The sequence below is a fragment of the Dermacentor albipictus genome, chromosome 10 (assembly GCF_038994185.2).
Source record: "Dermacentor albipictus isolate Rhodes 1998 colony chromosome 10, USDA_Dalb.pri_finalv2, whole genome shotgun sequence".
In the NCBI taxonomy this organism is placed as follows: domain Eukaryota; kingdom Metazoa; phylum Arthropoda; class Arachnida; order Ixodida; family Ixodidae; genus Dermacentor; species Dermacentor albipictus.
This window is the reverse complement of record NC_091830.1, coordinates 58,089,479-58,106,964: the sequence shown is the minus strand read 5'-3', so window position 1 is coordinate 58,106,964 and position 17,486 is coordinate 58,089,479. Positions and strand designations below refer to the sequence as shown.

The following is a 17,486-nucleotide window of genomic DNA, read 5'->3' as shown; positions in this document are numbered from 1 at the left end:
AAAGGAAAAACAATGGAGCATTCATAAAACGCAACGTATATCTCTCAGAACGAGATGATATACAATTAGGCTCATATTTTGTGATACTACTGTCGAAGAGCTTCTTTATAGTCTTAAACAGGGGCCGTGAACACTGGTGCAAACATATCCAGTGCTACGTGCTCGAAAAAAATACTTGTCGCGTCTCTTTACCATCTCCCGTTAACAAATCTAGTGCGAAAAATATATTACTAGAAAGGGAGATTCAGAAGGCGCCTGCGACTGCCCTAAGTCATTTACGTAAAGCTGGTGTGTACACACAGTATAAGAGGAATATGTTTTTTGTATTGTGCACAATTTTGCGCTTATAGTAGGGCAGCAGAAAACCTCGACGCAACACAGCACGAGCAACTACTCCAGAGAAATTTTGTCAACAACTGTAATCTCACGTTGAGTTTCTACCTATATTTTCGAGTACTCACAAAAAAAAAGTAATAACTGGTGTCTTCCTGTTCATCTACGAATCCATAATATTTTGTAGAACATGAGCTGTTGCTGATTTTCATGGCGGTATTCAGTGTGCCTCTATATTTACTGAAGAAATGCTTTCCGTTAACGGTCATGCTGTCGTTTTTACAGCATTTTATACAACATTTATTCCATGCGTTAGCATGAGAAGCGTCAAAGTAAAAAAAAAAGAAACGTACGTGCCTGCGGCAGATCAGTCTAATGAGGAATGCCTAGAAATGACGAAACATCCTTTAATATGTCACCTATGCCCTCGCACGCACAAGTTATTGTTTACCCTGATAAAGTACCTGCTATAACCGCTGCCAGGTTGTGTAGAAGGGCACGTAATCATAATAGCTTTCGTTATTAGGCAGTGTCCGAAAAGCAGGCACTTATCATGTGCCTGCTACGTGCCTTTGCTTGAGGAGCACCGAAAAGCTGTATTCTTGCGTTGATAATATGAATTTTCATACCATACATTCAGAAACGTGTTTGCGGCTACCTTCAGAGTTCTTATGACACACAGCCGCAACAATCCTTGCAGAAACCAAGCTTGGCCCGGAAATGAAAATTTAGGTAATCCTGAATTTTTTGGTTCCTCCGCTAAGAAACATCTCCGGGAGAACCCGACCTACAATGAATCTTGATGCCAGCATGATAAGCATTCAAGTAGAGCAGTGATACGCAGTATTGAAATTGCCGAACCGTGTATGAAGCCGAGCACTTCGCTTCCCCTTTCTACTGCAGACGCTTGCAAAGCTAGCGGTGCAGATTCAATTCCGCCGAGTATTAGATAAATTTAAAGGGTCATTTTTGTTATTGTATACCTAGTTACTCAAGCTGGCATCAAGAAAGTTCATTGTAGAGCGCTATCCACCTAGTGGTGCGGGCCCAGTGCTCCAAGTCCAACTCGAAAGAATTTACTGAAGAGTGGCATAGAGGTAAAAAGTGCCAAGAACTAGTGACAGAAATGGGTGCGACGATCTGTTCCGAGCCCTGCTGCCTCAGCACAGCAGCCGATGCGCTACCCACTCGGCCACGGACCGTCTATAATTTAAGTAGGCGGGAAAGTTCTTAGAGACACAGATATACATTTCATATTAAATATGACATACTTGATATTGTAAACCCCCGAAAACAGAATGTAGTACACAAATAACAATAATTGCAATAATACACAAGATAAAACACAAACCGTAGCATTCTTGTGGTACTTCACGCACTTCCCGGGAATTTACAACCTATCTATCTATGAACAATTGTATGTTTGTTGGTTTGTATCACTGTTTTCCCTCCTACATTAACCCCTGGGTAATCTATGGTCGAATGGGCAGTGTACTGAGGGAACATGGTTCGATACCAACCGCTCATTCTACTTGGGTCACTGAGCATATTGCAGTCTCTACATATGTGCCACTGCTCAAGGAACCTCTTATGCGCCGACATGGGTCACTGCGCATCCGGGACTGGTGCGTACCTTGTACAAATAAACCCTTTGATGCCGACTTGGAGCACAGGGTATGTATGAATAGTCTATGCCGCTCCTCGATGATGGTCTATGAAGCCAAGTTGAGTGACTAGCTATGTGCCACTAGGACTGTGCCACTCTACAATGAAAAATACCTTACATTTATTGAATGCTAGGCGGAATCTACCCTACGCCACTAGGATTCCTCAAGGACAGATACGCCTCGCTGCAGAAGGAGCAGGAGGATAATAAAGAAGCAAAACTAAGGAGCTCCACCAGATGCACGTCCTGTTTGCTACGCTACACGAGGTGACATTTGTGGGGCTGCAGCAAGCTGTGCCACAAATGCACTGGTTAGGTGCCGCTCTTCAATGAATATCTGGCCAATTTGAGGTAGCCCACTGAATGTGCGGCAAGCAAGGGAACAATTATAAGCGTTCGCAAGCGCCATCGCACCACGTCTTTTTTTTTTTTTGGATGCTATGCACGGACTGCTCAGCAGCTCAACTAGGTGGCGCAGCGTGTTTAAAAAGAAGAGCTAGAGAGGTACGTGAGCGCGAACACGGTTTCTCACCGTTCGCACTAAGCGCTGTTCCATGCCTTTCGGAGGCCATGCGCAGGCTTCGTGGCGGCACCGCCAGGTGACACCGTGAGTTCTAAGAGAAGCGTGAAAGAGGGGTCCGACAGCAGAACCCGCCCCATAACTTCCTTCGTCGACACCAATACGTTATGCTGCTATATTTATTTAGTGCTAACCATTTACCGTAGACGGTCATCGTGAGCTGGTTCTTGCATTTTTTTTAATCCATCGAGCAACACTGTAAAGGTTTATATCTCTACCAAGCAAACATTTTTACCGATGACTTGCAGGAAGCACCGTACATTCTGGTGTATAAGTCACGGATTTTCTCCCTTTTCTCCCTTAAATTTTCTGGGGTGAGTCGCATAAAAGGAAGCGGTGCGCCCTTATAAATGCATAAAACCAAGTGCGTAGGCACGACCAATCTACGTGGCGGTCTTTTCTGAAAGGGTACCGACGAGCGCGTAAACTACGCTCTGCGACACACTCCATGGTTGCGCAGTTGCTATGGTGTTGGGCTGCTGAGCACAAGGTCGCGGGATGTAATCGCGGCCACGGCGGCCGTATTTCGATGGGGGTGAAATGCGAAAACACCCGTGTACTTAGATTTATGTGCACGTTAAAGAACCCCAGGTGGTAGAAATTTCCGGAGTCCTCCACCACGGCGTGCTTCATAATCAGAAAGTGCTTTTGGCACGTAAAACCCCATAATTAAAATTTTTTAACTACGCTCTCCGACGGCTGCTTGAAGCGTCAGCAAGTGGCAGCAAGAGGAAGAACGTCCACTTTTGGCGTCACCTATCGGTGTCGAGAATAAGCAGACATGTCTGATGGGCAAGCGCCTGCTGTACTCCCTCCTCCGCTAGACTGATGCGAAATGGGCCGAGGCCTGCAGTGCAACGTCCATGCTGCTTGAAAACCGGGCTTGGAATGCGAGTGTACTGGACACGTGGAAGTGACAACAATATGCCCGGTATACGTTAGCTATTTCCAGCGTGTAATTCTCTTTTTCAGAACGCAGATCTGGATTCCCCCTTCCTTCCGTTGCGTGGTTAAACCTCACCTAATTACGAGCGGCGCCCTTGGCGGTGGTCATCAAATTTGATCAATAATTATGCTTAATTGAATGCTGGGTGTCGCAATTACGTCGAAGCCACTGCACCTTCAATCGTAAGAAGACCACCTCGCGGCTACACTCGCACAATACCGGCGCGCAAGGGGGAAACGCGGATATGCGGACGCTTGCAGTCATCGAGGTACGCGCATGCGCGCAAGCATCGGTCCCGACAACACGGGTGCGCCGTCAGAAGGCGCGGAGGGCTGTTTCCCCAGGCGCTCGCGGGCCCCGCAATATTTTGTGGCAGAGCATACGATGAAACGACAACACGCCTTTGATAGATCTGACAAGCTGTGATTGGCTGTGCTTTATCGAACTTCAAATATACATGTATCACGTTACACCGAATTTTCACGAACTAGGCAAGTGCTGTATTTCTTTCTATACATCAAAATTTAGGTTACGCTGCACATGTACCCAGAATGCCTGTTGAAGAAGTACATTACTCTACATGGAGATATAGACGTAATTTTAAACGATTTCAATGCACAAAGCGTTTTTGAAAGTCTCCAGACTTCGGAGACAGTGGTCGCTGCCTTTATTTATGCAGTGCGTGACAAATTTTTTTTGAATAAAATGGAAATGATAGTTCGTAGGGCACATTAAGTTCAGCCACGTGTTATATTTTTATTCTTCCTATCGCTACAGACCTTGGCGAGAAATACAATGCCAAAGTTTACGTCACACAATTTCTTATACGCTTGTAGAAGTGGTTTGTTTCTTCAAGCGCGATCCCCTTCGAGTACTGTATTAAGCAAGCAGAGCAAGAAACGAAGTGCCAGCACAACTCTTTTTTTATCATAGATATTAGTGAGAAACCCTACTTTAACAACAATGTAAATGCGTCGTTCCACACAACACATGTCTTGTAGGACTTGTGTGCCTCTATTTACACTTTTGTGGCACATTCGTGAATTTTAACGTGAGCATTATTTGCCGATTTTCACCGTCAACAAATCTGCATCTATTATCTCAATTGTTTTGTTGAAGCAAGGTAGACGACAATACGCTGCCTCCGATAATATTCTTTTTATTGGCTGCTTGACCATACCGCATAATCAGTATTATATGAATCAATACTTTGATTGCAATGATGCGCGTTCAGTATTCATGTCAAACATGCCAACATGTGCTGTCCTCCGAGGGCTCGCGCCGCAAGCACCGCGGTCGTCCTGACATAGCTCCCTTTGTGCATGGAGGTCGTGCGTAATAGGTGGGAGTTGGTGCATTCGTTATTATTTTGTTAACTAGCGCAAGTTTCGTGCCCTGAAATGGGTGAGCAAGACACTTCGCGTAGAGCGCGTGTAATCACGTTTCACCGTGCCGACAATGCTGGATAGGATGTCTTGTTATATTTTTTTTATATACTCGGCGATGTACAAGTCGGCACATTTCTTATGACTTCCTACGCAAAAAAAAGATTGCTGTATAAGACGCTCCCATTTTATCTCGGTCTGCGGTAAGCCCTAGTCACGTGCGCCTAATAGACCGGAATATACGTTACATGCAAATTTCACGATGAAACACTCGAACCAGCTTGAACGCCGACAGCGATGTTTCAAATGGTTATAAACCAGTATTATAAACCAATGAGAATGACCTCAGCAAATCTGCAGAGCTGGGAATCCGTCTTCTTTTTTTTAAATTTTCCTGTGCTGCCTTCTGCCGTATCCCCTTGGAAACGTTTTGGAATGGTGCCGGGCCTTTCACCGGTTAATTTTGGGCACGTATGCCGATATTCAATATGCGTCGGTTGTGCATTTCGTGGATCGCGATTAATCATTGATGCCTGCTCCAGGGCATCATGTCGTACCTCGAAGCCATGTCGCACTCACCGACTACTGGAAGAGGAAGTCTTAAGCGTGCTGTTTTCCTAACAGCGAGGCCGATAAGGACGCGCGAGATGACGTCTGCCGGCGCGGCTACCTCGGAGTTTGTTGTCGCTGATTTACGCCCAAGCACTTCGTTTCTTGTATGGCGGTCAAGCATTTTTTTGTTTAATTTCGTATCTTCGAGAAGTTTCAGAGCACAGCATGTAGCCTCGGATTTCCCTGAACGGTGTGTTTTTCATCTACAGCCACACGTGGGTAGTTATTAACTTCAAATATTGTGAAAACGCCACATCGCTGATATGGAATAACGTCAAAGCGTACCAAAACTTATACTGGGAGTCGCAGTACAGGGAGCGTTGTTTCGAGGGGCAGTGCTGGTTCTCCGCCAAAGAAAAAGAAAAATGGGGAATAACCGGCTGTGTCCTGGCGCGAGGAATTATAAGCTAATGTGACAAACGGTAGAGCGAGGTCCCAGTCAGTGTGGTCTGAAGAGACATATTTCGCGAGCATGTCTCGGAGAGTATGATTGAGACGCTCCGTGAGGCGACTAGCTTGCGGATGGTATGAGGTGGATAGCTTGTGCCTTACGGCACACAATTGCAGGATGCCCACGATAACTTGTGATAGGAATGTCCTACCACAATCTGTGAGAAGTTGTCGCGGAGCTCCATGTAATAAAATCACGTCGCGCAGAAGAAAATCGGCAACATCTGTGGCGCAGCATGTAGAAAGCGCTCGGGTGATGGCGTAGCGCTTGGCAAATCGGTCGCCACAGCGATCCACTTTTTCCCAGAAGTAGAAAGAGGAAAAGCGCCAAGTAAGCACAAACTAACCCGAAAGAATGGTTCCGCGGGTATGTCGAGTGGTTGAAGCTCCCAGCAGGGACGGTGGTTGGTGTCTTGCATCGCTAGCATTTCTTAAACGCAACTACGTATATTTTAAGGGAGCGAACAAGCCCTGGCCAAAAGAAGCGTCGGTGGATCCGGTCTTAGATATGTGACACACTCAGGTGAGCCGCAGTGGGGGGGTCGTGATGTTTGTGGCGAACAGCCGAGCGAAGGTGCTTAGCGATCACAAGGAGTAATGCAGGGCCGTCGGGGTGAACGTTGTGGCGGTAGAGTACGCCACTTTGAAGTGTGAATAAGCGAAGGGAACTGTCGCCAAGTGATGATTCCAGGCGGTCAATGATGATACGTAAGGACGGGTCACGGCGCTGCTCCTCGGCGATATGGAGCAGTGGGAAAACAGAGAGAACACAGTCATCGGTGTCAGTGTCAGACGTAGAGGTCGCGGCATCGTCTGGGTACCGAGAGAGGCAATCTGCGTCCTGGAGTTGGCGCTGACGCCATTAAAATTACAACCACCGCATCAGCACTAGACAATTACCATGAGTACAGAAAACGACGGTATGTCACGACGATGGACTCACAACTGTGTGAAGACAACGGGATCACGACGAGTATATTACAACAATGGTGTGACGACCACTGTCTCACAAAGATATTAGGACGACGATGTCGTGACAAGAGTAGCATAAATACAATTGAATAATAGCAGTATCATTGTGCTAGAACGATAGAGAAAAATGTATGTCGATGGAATGACGAAGAGAGTATGACGGCGACGTTACGGCGACACTTGGATGAAGCTTCTGAAGTGAGGACGATGGAGACAACTTTGGCCACTAGGTCCGTGTCACACTTTATTTCTTCCACTGATAGTTTTTGCAGAGCTGTGCTGATTTAAAATTTGATTAATTACTTTACACATTTACTCGCCTATTTACTAGAGTAATATTCATGTGTATGACTCTGTGGCAAATGATATTCAGATGAAACGAATTTATGATTATATTTTTGTTATGCTGAACATTTTAGCAAGTAATGTGTTAAACACCTGTCATACCGTATAATCAGTAAGTTCCCTGGTCATTTGTAAGGCCACAACGTTGTGGAAGACCCTCACAATCTGTGCAAAGTGCTTACTTGTACAAAACAATAGCGTGACGCGTATGACGACACTGTGAAAATGAAAACGACTTCATCCCAAGGCTCGAAACGTTCAAAATGGCCATGGTGGCGGCGGCAGCTGAAATGGTGATACAACAACGGGTGGAAACTTGCTCTTTAAACAACAATAATACAACACATACAAAAGCAATAATTTCATTCAGCAAGGCTTCCAAGCAATGGACCCAGTGCTTCTCAAGAACACCCTTTTCAGCGCAAATCCATATGGTCGGAACAAGTCGTGAACGGGAGCGACACATAATTTACATGGGGGTGAGTGATGAATACTAGAATTTTTACTTCACAGTTCACAAGTACATTTTTCTCGGCGTGTTAGCAAAATACGCACTGGGGCCTCCCCACGCACTGGGGCACTACTGCCTCCGCTTGCTGTAATCATTGCTTACTGTAAGTGTTGTAATAACTTGGGAGCATGCTACAGGGGTACTCGGAAAATTTTTAGCACATTGCACAGAGATGACGTCGCCTCAATTTGGCTGTTGTACTAGCTCGGAGGATATCTTTTTGTCATACTAAGAAAACGTGGAAGACGACCATTCGTTTTAGCTGCAACAAAATATGTGGAATTTTTCACGTTTGGCTGTGATAATGTGTAACTGTTGTTGTGCCACTTCGAGAAGCTTGCATTTTCCAGATAGTATCTTTTCGTCATATTTTTCGCAATAACGTCTACGACATGGCCGTTGCTACAAGAGAAGTGTGCGTAAGATCATCACGAAAGCTAAAACCTAATTTTAAGCCTCCAGTTGCTGCTGCAGCGAGCCACGTAATAGCATTCAGAATCCTAGTGCCGAGAGGCACACTCATGCAATCATGACGTAAGGCGCTGAAACGCTTAGCCTATTGTCTCAGCAAACCTACCACGTTTCATTTTTTTCATGTGCTTGAAATGCAGCGGCCTTGCAAAATAACAGCGATAGAAATAAGTGCGATCATAATGCCTAAAATAACTTAGGCCACCTGAAACCATTGTAATGTCGTATAAAGAATAAAAACAACAGCCGACAAAATTCTCGCATCGAGATCCCATATTGCACTCTTTACTCGAACACTTTTTCTCGACAGCTTGAGAGATCACTTTTTTGTGCCAGTAGTTTGAAAGCAGCTTCGTTCTGCGTTTTATGCATTCAGCGCTGTTAAGAGAAGCCGATGGTATATAGAAATTTGCGGAGCTGAGCTCAGACAACACCGGTCACCACAACTGACGTGACTGAAACTTGAGGCCTGCTCAAGCATGAAAGCAGATATTAGAGATATCCTCCTTATGGTCATTGCAATTACTGGTAAGGATCTCTGTTCGCATTCTTGCGAATATAATCGATCATTACGCAAGCAGCGCCTTGGTTAAAGCATACTGTGATGCCTTAAAATTATATATTTTTAAAATGTTGTGATGTAAATATATTGTAAGGAATTAGTCTTTTTTGTAATATTTATATGTACCTATACTGGTTAAAAGGGTACGTGCAGCGTTCATTTTCTTATGAACAGTTGGAATACAGAGGGCGGTTTTGTTCTTTGTTATCTGTGTAATCTGGTCTTCAACATTATAAAGGATAATGCTGCTTTAGATGGCAATACGACGGTGTGATTATGACGCGCGCCGTGTTGGCGGACTGTTGTGTAGTCGACCGGCCGTTCTTCTTTACGGTGCACCGAATGCAGGGTACACGGCCGTTTTTGTATTTCACCGCCATGAAAATCTGGCCTCCGTGGCCGGAATTTGATCCTGCGCCCTGGAGCTTAGCAGCGCAGTGGCATAGCCACTGTTGGGATAGTCAGGATGGTACATCTTTCTTTATCAATAAAATGCGTTTAAAGTATATAAATATAGACAGCCATCTTCACATCTAATGGTTTATTTGGTTTATTTTTTTCATTTTGTTTATTATTCAATTCAGGAAGTTACGTGCGTGAAGTGTAAATACGTATGAGTTGAGGTATTCAGCTGTGTACATTGTAGCCCTCTCTTCTGCAGTTTGTATATATGAATATGACTTATACTGTACGCCAATCAGCAATGCGACAAAGTGTTTGCCTAATGTGATTTATCGGGTGCATTGTGACTACGGCACTCGCAAGCTTTACTTGAACAACACGAATGCACAAATTGCTTTAATTGAAGATAACGTTTTTAGGAGACCAGCACTCCGTTGAGATAGCTAGTTTTTGAAATTATATAATATGTAGGCAATCTTGTCATGTGTAGAGTAAACGTTCGTGGTGAATGTAACTGAAATTGTTCAACTTGATTTCTCTGTTTTTCTACATCTTCTCTTTAGCTGAACGCTGCTGCAGTACACGCCATTCCTACCGTCTGCCCAGCTGCAATGCCATAATAACAAGCGTGAGCTCCTATTTCCGTGTGTTCTGCGCGCTATTGCTTGTTTCTGCGCTTGCCATGCAATCTTTTGTATAAATAACGGAATGAATCTTCTTTCAGGTGCACCAAATATGAATCTTTTCAGCACATAATATTAGGTGACCTTGACCGAGTTATTAACATTCCCCTATAGCTAGTACTAGAAGAGCTGGAGGATCGTGTGATATTTTTATCTCTCTCTCTCTCTCTCTTTCTAGTTAGTGTATGTGAATTCACTACTGCTATGTAGTATACTTGTTAGCATAGGCCAAGTCTCACTAGGGTTAGACATATAGAACAAGTCAGTATGGGAGAGGCATTTGAAGGTATCCAACTGAAAGAGGGTTATAAAATCATCATGCTCTGGTAATGTAGTATCGCGGTTGCATATTCTATAATACATAAAACTGCACATGGAGGCCATAAAGCTGCTCTCAAAAGTGCAAGACATGCTACTAATTATTTAACTTACCTTAGGCACCACTGTCGATAATGACCATTTCATGGATTAAAAAGTCGCACTTTGCTTTGTAGTCTTCTTTATGTTTGATAGTAAGTTCGAACTAAATATTAATTAGCGGTAGATTAAGTACGGTGTCGTCTTGCGTTGGCTCGACACTCTGCTAACTTTAAAAGTGAGTTGTCATTGGAGAGAAGCCTGCTCAGTGGAAATCCCATTGAACCCTGTGGTCAAATCAATGAGGTAGCCGTGGCACAGTGCGTAGAACCCCGAGTTTGACGGCGGGAGGCCAGTGGTTTGACCACCCCGACCTAGAGCTATTAATTTTAAGTACCTGTACAAGCCGCCTCATCGTTAGGGGTTTGGATATTTAGAGATGCCTTGCTTGTTTCACGTTCGCGCAGATCTATATTTTTGTCGAAGAACAAAAACACAACAGCCCCAACATGTTTATTGAATATGCTTAGATATAATGTTTCTGTTCGACGTTCGGAGAACGACCTGTTAGGACATTGACATACCGTACTGAGTGAGTACCTGTTCGGGAACGCAGTCTTACATATGTTAGCTGCAAGTAGCCGGAGGCAGCGTTCATACAGGTAGACATAGCTTCTGCATGCTAAAGAGCTACAGAGAAAATATCGTTTCGTCTGCTGCTGGTAACTCAGGACTTGTGCTGTACATTTGCTGAAGTAAAGAGCAATGCATGAAGAAGGTTAGCTTCTATAGCCACCCTTATAACAAAGGCACGTGTCGTAAAGCTATCTAAAAAAAACACGTACTCTAGTACCAACGTTGTATTCAGAAGCATCTCTTCTTAAGAGCACTTTTTCACGTGATAGATCAATCATTTGTGAGCGTCTTCCTTGTTTGAGGTCCAATGCCTTAAGCTAATATGTCTCGTCCTTCAGCAGTTATGCGTAAGCTGTTTTCGAGCGACAATCTTTTACGTGCCTGCATTCAGCAATTCGAAAAAGGCGATTTTCTGAAGAAACTGTACATTGAAGTCACTAACTTTAGGTGTATTAGTTGCTGATATGCCGAATTCCAAGACGAAATGCATATTACTAGGGAAAGATAGCAATATTTGGTTCCTTTTATAATCTAGATTTTCTCATTATTTTCGCCTATGCATGCCTATATTTCGAGAATTCCTGAATGTTTATCATCAGAATGTTGATCTTCCTTTAACCGTTGTGCATGCATTTTTCTATGCCATCATCATCCCTCATCACACCATTATTTTCGCGTTCTCCCTTCCCCTGTGCAGAGTAGCAGGTTAGAGCGCGTTAGTTTAGAACGACATCTCTGCCTTATTTCAAATAAATTTTCTATTCTAAAGCCACTATTATGCCGCAGACCACGATGAACATTTCTTGAAAGCCCTGTAATCCCGCTTATTTACATTTTTAGTTTCATAAGTTTGTTACATTTTCTCGCACACGTTATAATACTCCTATCACATAAAAGTTCAATTACTTCTCGAGATCCCTGAGGCCGGTATTAGAAAAGTCTTCCCGGGAAGCCCGTGACTATCGTTTTCTGCTTGGAAAGGGCACGTAGTCAGTAGAATTAATGTCAATGTAGCTGCAACAGGATTCCTTTGAAAGAGAATTCGGGTATTTTACTCGCACTTCCTTCAACTTTGTCTTTTCATGTAGTTACAAATTAACTTTCGTTAGTGTATTACTTATTATGCAGTGCACACATTGAGCAGTCACAGTTTCAGATAAATATTCATGAAAATCACACAGTTGTTTTTCGCGATTACTAGCATACTCTTGTTGCATATATTCTTAGTCCTTAGCAAGGCTAACCTTTACTCTGGCACTCTATGCATAGTCATAACATTATTAGGAGAAATAAACTTTTCATCATTTAGTGAAGGGTTGCTCAAATTGAAGAATTCCTGATGTTTAAAGCTTGCGATCGCAAGCACGTGCAACATCTATTTCTGTGCTTGATGAATAAACTTACGTACATTCGAATTTATTCAGATGACATAATAAATTTCATGTCCCGTATGTAGGAGGTATCGCTAAATATGCTCTATGTGCAATGTGTATAATGCATGCAAGTGTTTCGCATGCATAAAAATTGTTTTTTTTATGTTTGAAGAATCTTCGACGAGAAACTTTTGTGGAAGCTTAGTTCAATTCTTATTTCTAGCCATCGCCGACAGATAACTGCCAGTATCTCTGCATTAATGGTTATGGGAAAATACAATACGGTGATCACAAGAATGGAATGCCTTGCAGGGTAAGCTCACACTAAAATACATTAGCCGCCCCTTTGTTTTTTGTTTGTTTACTACGGTTGTGTCCTTTCTAAATTTTAATACATTGTGGAAGATCTTTCCTAAAGATAAGTTTTTGTGGTAATGGAATTAGCATTCGAGTATGTACCGACGCACAGTATTTCTGATGAAACGTTTATTTAAAATCTACAGTCGTTGTTTGCAGATTCACTTTAAATAGGCTATATGCGGCATATTCCAGTACCGTCCCGTTTTGCAATGGCACTCGCTTGCATAGGTGGCCCGCGAACGTGCTGGCATGACGACGACTGCAGGAGGCCGAAACAGCAACGACAACAAAGTGACCAAGAAATGACGTAAACGATATGGCAAAAGTGCCGTAAGGACTAGACCATGATGGCAATGTGGTGATGGTTCTCATATGATGAGTGTATACAGACGACAGACAGACGATGGCACCATGGGGACATTGTAATGACGATGAGTGTATGACAACTATGACGTGACGCCAACCGGTCGCGGTGACCCGAATAACGAAAATGAGACACATCGACGGAATTACGATACGGTATGACAACGATGCATGACGTTGATTGTATGACGACAGCACAATGAGGACGATGGCATGACAATGGTTGAGGACAATGGAATAAATAGTGTAACACGACAATGACATGACGACGACAGTATCCCGACAGCTACAGCTGCCGACGTCGTAACAATACGGCTTTACGAGAGTTGGATGACGAAACAGGAGGGACGATGACGGAACAACTACGACGGCGTCATGATGGTGGTGTGACAACGAATGCACGACGATCTCTACGACGGCGATGGCGTGATGATGAGGTATCACGAGAGTTGGAGGGAAAAGCTAGTATGAGGACCATGAAACGACCACGACGGCATTGCCCCAACAAACACATTTCTGGTGACTTCAACAGTCGGACAACACTATCAACCGGGCGGCTTAGCAAGCGTGTCGACAATGGCATGGTAAGAGTAATTCCCAAGCTGGAATAACGACGATGGAATAGCACGATCGTATCACGACTGCGAGTACATACCTATAGTGGCTTGAGTTGGTAAAGTACATCCGCTACTGAGTTGATTTAAGACGGACGTGTATAATGTGTTGATAAGAAAGACAAACAGGTTGACCTGGACGAACTGGACGAACTGCGCAAGAGATCTGAATATTCAAGTGTAATGAGACGGCGAGCTTCATCTGCCACAGCTGCACAACGAATTCTCGTATTTAGTACCGTTTGTTTTGCACACTTTACCGCGAGGTGAGTGCTTGAAGTTATACGCGCTACCTCCAATTCTGGGTAGATAATTGCCTGCATGGACCTGGAACCGATTGCCGGCACTGACTGACACGGCAACACTACCACCAGACACTCCAATTGCGTTACCGTCTCAACTGGCACTAAACATCACGAAATGTTGAAGATTGGCATGCATGCAAGTCGATGGTGTGACCTCGCCATTCAAGTGCTATGGGCATACTAGGGAAACATTGTTTTCAATAACAGAAAATTTAAGAAAGTAGAACAACAGGAGCTGATTACTCGTTTTCTTTCAGCGCTGGGAGTTGTACTGACGGCGAGGAATTGTTCGGCGACTAGCACGATTTTTTCTACACGTGCCCAGCACAGCTCCCAAGTTATCAGGCATCACGAAGATTTTGTGAATGCGATGCCTTGACGAGCATGGCTTGACGAGAGTCGAATTATCAAGCTACAGTGACGACAATTGAATGATAACGACGGCATCCCGACCATGGTCTTGTGGTCTATGAACATAGTGATTCCCGCCCGTGGCTCAAGCTATTTGACAACTTGGGCCACATGGTAAGTGTAGAAGGCGTAATGACGATGGCATTATGTGAAATAAATGACGAAATTGAAGTGACAAGACCAAACAAGCGCGACAGCTTCACGGTAATAGCGTGTCAACGAATGCATTGTCGTATGACGACGCCGTGACGGTGATAAAATAAAAATATTCGGATGATAAAGCTGCACTGATGACAATGCAATGACCACGACGGTATTCCGAACACGAGCGCATACCTAGTGGTTCATGCCCTTGACTCAAGCTATTGGACAACTTGGGCGCTAGGTCGGCATAGTGAGAGAGAGAGAAAAGCTTTATTGCGTATAATAAAATAAAGCACGGTGGTTGGAGCCCCTATTCCAGGGCCCCACTGGCACGAGCGGCTCGCTGGGCTTGGTCCAGAAGAGCGAACTGGCTCTCCCGACCCTCGTCCGCAAGCTATGCCATGTAGGCATAGAAGGCGTGACGAAAACGGCATGACGAGAACCAAATTACGAACCTGGGGTGCCTAGGACGGAGCGACCACAACGGCGTTCAAATGATGGTGTGTCTTCGGATGCATGGCCACTGCATACCATTGATAGCATGACATGACATGATGACGATACCATGAGAGCAGAATGCCAAAGTTAGAATGACGAAGCGGCAGCGACCACTACGGTATCCGTACCCCGCGCGCAAACCTAGCGATTCAAAGCAGACAACTAGGGCCGCTGGATTAACGTAGACACCATGACGTCGACATATTCACTACAGTCAGATGAGGAAGCTGCAATGTAGAGGTGAAATGACCATGAGGACATCGCGATGACGAGCCCATATGTAGTGGCGTAAGTTTGTCGACAACTTGGAGCATTAAGTCTGCGTGACAGGATAGAAAGACAGATATGCTCGAAACGCCTGATATAAGCACAGAATGCCAATCCAATGAAAAGAGATGTGGAAAACTGTGCATACCATTTATTGCGAGTATTTATGAAGCTAGAATGCATAAAAGTTAAGTTCTTTATTATGTACAAAGCCTCTATTGGATGACATTTCAAGACAATACATTGGTGAAGGGGATACCGACGCGATAACTGCGAAGGAATGATAGTCCTGGCTATAATCTCATGCTGGAAATGGTCATTTAGGCCTTATAACCGATCGAATTTTAAATAATTGTACTAGTTTAGAGCATAATTTATTCATCTCATAATGAACAGAGGGGATTTTGTGAATGCTTCATTCAATGAATCATTTTATCATTAAAGCTGTTCTTGGGAACATAAAATCAAAATAAATAAATAAATCATACCTCCATGTTGGATAAGCATACCCTCTATTCAAGACAATACCAAAGGACGGATTGAATATGGCTATTCTTTCCAAAGAAAATTAATCTGAGCTCGAGGGTCCAGAGTTCGATGGTCCACGTCAAGTCACCTTTCCCTTTGAAAAAATATTTGCATATATAAGCTTTTCATGCAGCAGTTCATTTCCAAAAAGGCGATGCACCTTCTTGCTTTAGTAGTCACTCATTGCATGTAAATATTTCTGTCATAGTGTCTTTAGTATTTAACATTTTTTTATATTTTGACTATACTATATCACAAGAATTCCGTAATTTTGTAGCATATACTGCACACAAAGCCTTGAACAGAAATGTATATCCTTATAAAATATATAAGGCGCTTCTCTTTTTATTTCTCTTACGGTAACTGTGATCTGTTTTTCTCCCAATTCTACAGCTGAACTGGGGCAACGGCTGGGGCAACTGGGGCAACTGGGGCAACGGCTGGGGCAACTGGGGCAACGGCTGGGGCAGCTGGGGCAACGGAAGATGTATGAACGGAACATGTCAAGTACCTGAGTGTAAGTTTTCTAAAATTTAAAAATTTAGTACCATTTCACCCTGTGAGGTATGTGTGTGCTTGTTCCAACGTCGGCTGTAATTACCAAAGCAGACAGCACTATACTTATTGGATAGAATATTAGGTTTCTTGTAAAACATCAGATGGGTACACTTTAGAGTACGATCGTGTAGATTTTTCTACAATAAAGTCGCGAGTTCTAATTCCCGCAGAATGTCATTTTATACAGTGTTTATGAAATGTTTATAAATCGTTTTATATTAAGGCCATTTGAATCGAAGAAATTTCATCAAGTGGTAAGTAACAGCTTAAGCAAATACACCTCAATAAAATCAGTGACATGATGAATACTCGAGCTTAAAGTACGTTTCAAGAATCTATGATGATGTGGAGCACCGTAAATTCTCTAGGAAAGAAAACCGGTTGAATCCAAGAAAAATGTCCTGGTGCCTTATTAAAAACCAAGCAACTTACGCGTTGACTTTATATATGCCTCCTAATCGAAGACTTTGGCATATGCAAACTTTCACGGAACGTGCGCGGCTATATCTTATTCATCATTTATAACAAAAAATAATTTGGTTGAAAACTTCTGTAACGTAATACACGCCCATAAAGGGATTGTCACGGCTTCTGAACATATAACTCTGTGACTATGTTCATGTGATGTCGAAAGATATATCTATTAAAAGAACATAACTAAAGCAAGCATCCTGCGAATAGATATAATGCATTGAATTTAGCGGGTACCTGTCAGTAACATTGCTTCGCGTTCCGCAAAGCGTTGATAGATGAACCAACGCGTTCATGTAAGTAGAGCAGATGTGTGTGACACGAACATATGCATGTGCTACGACTGCAGTAAGAAGACAACGATAGTTACGACGATTGCGGGACGGCAATGCGATTTATACTACATCCGTTTCACGCCAAACTATACGCGACGGAGTATATTGGTTGTTGCATAGGTATTCACGGGCGTAACTGAGATAAACACGAAATATGACGTGTTGGCGACTTCGTATTTTACCACCGTGCGTGTCTGTATATGTCCCGTCGTCTACGTCAAATCGACGATAGCATTCGTACAGTTTCAACTTGCCGATTGCTGCAACGAAGAAAGTACAGGAGAATGTGGTCCAATCCCAATGGCGGCGTTACGAAGGCGGTGAATCTGAGTCAGTCACGAGCACCGT

The 17,486-nt window shown here is 43.7% G+C and overlaps 2 protein-coding genes across 5 annotated transcripts in view; one reads left to right on the top strand and one right to left on the bottom strand.

The window, feature by feature from the left end:
* The window catches only part of LOC135896013 (uncharacterized), a 209,738-nt gene that overhangs the window by 106,916 nt on the left and 85,336 nt on the right, over nucleotides 1–17,486 (bottom strand). The window lies entirely within an intron of this gene.
* Nucleotides 8,613–17,486, top strand: part of LOC139050926 (uncharacterized) — a 45,440-nt gene continuing 36,566 nt past the window's right edge. The window contains exons 1-4 of the mRNA XM_070527788.1: nucleotides 8,613–8,799; nucleotides 9,799–9,863; nucleotides 12,508–12,597; nucleotides 16,168–16,291. Of these exons, the coding sequence (XP_070383889.1) occupies nucleotides 8,751–8,799; nucleotides 9,799–9,863; nucleotides 12,508–12,597; nucleotides 16,168–16,291 (328 nt within the window). The 5' untranslated portion in view covers nucleotides 8,613–8,750. The remainder of the gene's footprint in view (nucleotides 8,800–9,798; nucleotides 9,864–12,507; nucleotides 12,598–16,167; nucleotides 16,292–17,486) is intronic.